General features: G+C 46.6%; 1 protein-coding gene across 2 annotated transcripts in view; it reads left to right on the top strand.

The window, feature by feature from the left end:
• The window catches only part of CUNH9orf78 (chromosome unknown C9orf78 homolog), an 8,720-nt gene extending 4,090 nt beyond the window's left edge, over positions 1-4,630 (top strand). For both annotated transcript variants that reach the window (XM_008050342.1, XM_008050343.1), the window contains exons 5-9: positions 707-784; positions 2,137-2,334; positions 3,274-3,410; positions 3,516-3,614; positions 4,302-4,630. In XM_008050342.1, the coding sequence (XP_008048533.1) occupies positions 707-784; positions 2,137-2,334; positions 3,274-3,410; positions 3,516-3,614; positions 4,302-4,393 (604 nt within the window). In that variant the 3' untranslated portion in view covers positions 4,394-4,630. The remainder of the gene's footprint in view (positions 1-706; positions 785-2,136; positions 2,335-3,273; positions 3,411-3,515; positions 3,615-4,301) is intronic.
• The last annotated feature ends 205 nt before the right edge of the window (positions 4,631-4,835 follow it).

The raw sequence follows: 4,835 nt of genomic DNA on the forward strand, positions 1-4,835 counted from the left end.
AAAAAAAAAAAAAAAAAAAGTTAGCTTCGAGCCAAGTGGATAGATTCCTTTTGTAAAAGTGCATTGCTTATTGTCTTACAAACTCATGTGGAAATTCTGTATTAAAAAACAATTACAAAAGTCATATATTCAAATAATACAGAAGTTTAAAAAAGTAGACAGCCCTCCCTATCAAAAAGTTCCTCATGGGTGGATTAAACCAACTACAAATTGAAAATATTTGAAAACATAGTAATTAACAACACAACAATAGAAAATAACACAAGTTTTACAATAATACAGTGTAACAACTCTTTACATAACATTGACATTGTATTGGATATTATAAGCAACCCAGAGATGATTTAGGTTATACGAGAGGATGTGGGATGATTGTGTGCAAATATGATGCCATTTTATGTAAGGGACTTGAACATCCACAGATTTTGGTATGGAAGGGTGGGTTGGGGGGGTCCTAGAACCAATCGCACACAGATGCTTAGGGTTGACAGTTCACTTATTCCTCAGAAGTATCCCTTGAGACCAAGAGTTTGCTTGCAGATATTTCTAGAATTTCTTTCATTTGCATATCAGACCACATCATGTATTTTTTTCCCAGCCCTAAGCAGAATATAACTTTTGTTGTGTCCTTGTTTTTTCTTAGAACATAAAACTCGTCCTCACTGAGCATGACTTTAAAGCTCTGCCTCATTGTTCTCCCTCTCAGGATCAGTGAAGAGGAAGACCTTCATTTGGGGACATCATTTTCTGCAGAAACCAACCGCAGGGATGAAGACGCAGACATGTAAGCATCCGTTGTTTGACTACGAGCAATTCGGACTGGGGTCCAGTCAGATAGAGTCCAAGATAGTTAGTCACAGATGACGTTTCTAGAATTTGTCGATTCTGGCTCCTCTCTCCCTTCCTCCCAGGCTAGAGAACTTTGAAAACCTCTTTTTTAATTTTTTTAATAGTTTATTTAGAAAATAAATTAGGGAGACAGAAGATTCACCTTCCCAAAGTAGGGAAGGGGGCCAAAGCTAGAAAACACGGCCTGGCCATAGCTCAGCGAACACATGACCAGACCATAACTTAGCAAGGGAATGGCCTGAAAACCTCTTAACAGTTCTTTAAAAGGATAGTTCTGCTGGGTGCAGTGGCTCACTCCTGTAATCCCAGCACTTTGGGAGGCAGAAGCGAGAGGATTGCCTGAGTCCAGGGGTTTAAGACCAACCTGGGCAACTTGACGAAACCTTATCTCTACAATAAATCAAAAAAATTAGCTGGGCATGGTGGTATGTGCCTGTAGTTCCAGCTACTTGGGAGGCTGAGACAGAAGGATCCCCTGAGCCCAGCAGGTTGAGGCTCTGGTTGCCATGAGCATGGTACTACACTCCAGCCTGGGCGATAGAGTGAGAAACCAACTCAAAAAATATATATAATAACAACAATAATAATTTGAAAATAAAAGGGTAGTTCTTGGAATTGTAGATTCTGTAACTTAGTAATATTTCTCCAAAACATTGCAGAGTTACATATGGACTTGCCCATTTTTTGTGTGTGTTGCCAACAAGGCTGTTAAACAAACAACAGTCATCTTTCTGTCTTCAAAGAACCTTATATTTCATAACCCCGGAAGATCAGTAAGACATAATCTTATAGGTTGGTACTTTAAGTTTAAGACGTCTAACTTGATGGAAAAAAACCTCAAGTAATTTTTTATTTTTCTCATTTTTCCATGGACCATCACCAGTCTGTGGGTCTGTGTTGGGACTTCTAATTTAGAAGACACCTGTTGGCCGGGCACAGTGACTCATGCCTGTAATCCCAGCACTTTGGGAGGCCGAGGTGGGAGCATTGTTCAATCCAGGAGTTCAAGATCAGCCTGGACACCATAGTGAGACCTTGCTTCGCAAAAAAATCAAAAATTAATTGGGTATGGTGGCCCACGCCTGTAGTGGCAGCTACTTGGGAGGCTTAGGCAGGATTATCTGAGCCCAGGAGCCAGGAGGTCAAGGCTGCAGTGAGTCATGATCATGCCACTACACTCCAGCCTGGGAGACAGTGAGACCCCCAACTAAACAAAACAAAACAAAACAAAGACACCTGTAATGCATTTCCTACCCCTTCTTGAGACCTGTGAATTTCTCATTTCAGGATGAAGTACATTGAGACAGAGCTAAAGAAGAGGAAAGGGATTATAGAGCATGAGGAACAGAAAGTCAAGCCAAAGAATGCAGAGGACTGTCTTTATGAGCTTCCAGAGAACATCCGTGTTTCCTCAGCAAAGAAGACAGAGGAGATGCTTTCCAACCAGATGCTGAGCGGCATCCCTGAGGTGGACCTTGGCATTGAGTACGTGGCTGTCCCTCGGACGGGAGGAAGAACACTCTGCTTTCTGATTAAAAGTTATGGAAGCTGTTTCCTCCCTGTGTCCTTGGAAACCTACAAATAAGCCTAGACTCTCAAAGACAGGTTGTTGCCAGGAGCCTCTCTGAAGGCCTGGTCAGAGTAGATGAAGAGACTTCAGGGCCCTGACTGCTGAAAGCAAAAGTATTTCATTAGCCTTTGCTCCCAGCTGTTGAGCTGTTCTAACCAGGCCCTTTATTCTGTTTTCTTCTAGCAGGAGCCATGTTGAAGGCTCAACCATTCCCTCCCCCCAGGATTCTTTCATTTTGCCTATGTCTGCTTTCGAGGTTTTTTTTTTGTTTATTTTTTTGAGTTGGAGTCTCGCTCTGTCATCCAGACTGGAGTGCAGCGGCTGTTCCCGGCCACCACAGCCTTGACCTGCTGGGCTCCAGCGATCCTTCCACCTCAGCCTTCCAAGTAACTGGAACTACAGGCGTGCGCTACCACACCTGGCTCATTTTGATTTATTGTAGAGATGAGGTCTCGCCAAGTTGCCCAAACGGGTCTCGAACCCGCGGGCTCAGGCATTCCACTCACCTCAGACTCCCAAAGGTATGGGATTACAGGCTGAGCCACCGAGCCCGGCTAGGATGTCTGCTTTGAAAAGGGATTGTCATAGAAGAAGTACAGTGGTTAGAGCCATCTTTAGGTATAAAAGAAAGTCGGGAGACATCTGGGAGCTCACCCCTTCTCTGGTCTCATTAGCTCTGAGCCTCAAGCAGTTCACTTGACCTCTTTAAGGAGGCTTGGTGGACTGTAGAGAGCTGTACCCAGGATGGATGGCTTCCTCGTGCAGTGCTGGGCTGCTAGCCTCACCTCTTGATTCCATCTGAGTACCAAAAGTGCTATGATCTAACGTGTGGTGTGGCTTCTTACTCCCCACAGTGCTAAAATAAAAAATATCATCTCCACGGAGGATGCCAAGGCCCGTCTGCTGGCAGAGCAGCAGAACAAGAAGAAAGACAGCGAGACCTCCTTTGTGCCTACCAACATGGCTGTGAATTACGTGCAACACAACCGATGTAAGCACCTCAGTGAAAGCAGCCCTCCCCCGTCCCCATTTGGGTTGGAATGGGGATGGGGAATCCCGCATTCTGTCTGACATGTTCGTGGTCTGTATTCGCCAGTTTATCATGAGGAGCTCAACGCCCCCATACGGAGAAACAAAGAGGAGCCCAAGGCCCGACCCCTGAGAGTAGGCGACACAGAGAAACCAGAGCCTGAGCGTGAGTACAGCAGAGGCCGCAGGGCTGCCCGGAGTGGCCAGTACTCTGGAGGAATGCAGGGGAGGGCCAGGCAGGGATGGAGCTTGGGCTTTGGGGCCAGGACGTTTGGGTTCCGGTCCTTGCCTTCTCCTTTCCGAGCCTTGGTTTCTTCATCTATAAAATGGGATTAGTGCCTGGGCTCGTGGCTCACCCCTGTAATCCTAGTACTTTGGGAGGCCAAGGCAGGAGGACAGCTAGAGCCCACGGGTTCGAGACCAGCCTGGGCAACTTGGCAAGACCTCGTCTCTATAATAAATCAGAAAATAAGCCGGGCGTGGTAGCGCACGCCTGTAGTTCCAGCTACTTGGAAGGCTGAGGCGGAAGGATCACCTGAGCCCAGCAGGTCGAGGTTACAGTGGCTGTGAACGTGTTACTGAACTCCAGCCTGGGCGACAGAGTAAGACCCTGTCTCAAAAGATAAATAAATAAATAAAATTGGAACAGTAATGGAACCTGCATCTTGGGGTTGGAATTTAAAATTATGCACACGTAGCAGTATTCACTGAGCCCCTACTATGTTCTTAGGTACCACGCTGGGTCCTAGGGTTCCTGGAGGGAGTGAGACAGGCATGGTCCTTGCCTGGGTGGAGGGAAGTCTGGTGGGGGCTCCACCTTGGCCCACAGCCTTTCTTGTCTTTTCCTCCTCAGGGTCCCCTCCTAACCGCAAGCGTCCTGCCAACGAGAAGGCCACCGATGATTATCACTACGAGAAGTTCAAGAAGATGAACAGGCGCTACTGAGCCACGCAGCATGGGATGTAAGTAGCCCTCCTCCCCCTCCCTCGTGTGGAAACGGCCAGACAGGAGCCTGCTCAGTCACCAGCAGACACTTCCAGCACATACTCTGTTAGTCCTGCCACCGCCTGCTGGGCTTCTCAAGCATGGACTTGGCAACCTTTGAAACAAAACAATGCAGAGTTTTCCTGTCTGTGGGCAAACTCCATTCTTGTGCACATTATTAAATCTTGTTTGTAGATATGTTGACTTTCTCTTAATATTCGTTCTGGGTCGAAACAGCTGTGTGTTTCTCTTGGGAGAATACCCTGCAGAATTCAGCCTGAGTAACTTGACAAGACTTTGTCTCTATAATGAATCAAAAAATTAGCCGGGTATGGTGGCACGTGCCTGTAGTTCCAGCTACTTGGAAGACTGAGGCAGAAGGATCACCTGAGCCCAGTAGGTT

This window comes from Carlito syrichta, unplaced genomic scaffold (assembly GCF_000164805.1).
Source record: "Carlito syrichta isolate Samal-C Ts95f unplaced genomic scaffold, Tarsius_syrichta-2.0.1 Scaffold144297, whole genome shotgun sequence".
Lineage (NCBI taxonomy): Eukaryota > Metazoa > Chordata > Mammalia > Primates > Tarsiidae > Carlito > Carlito syrichta.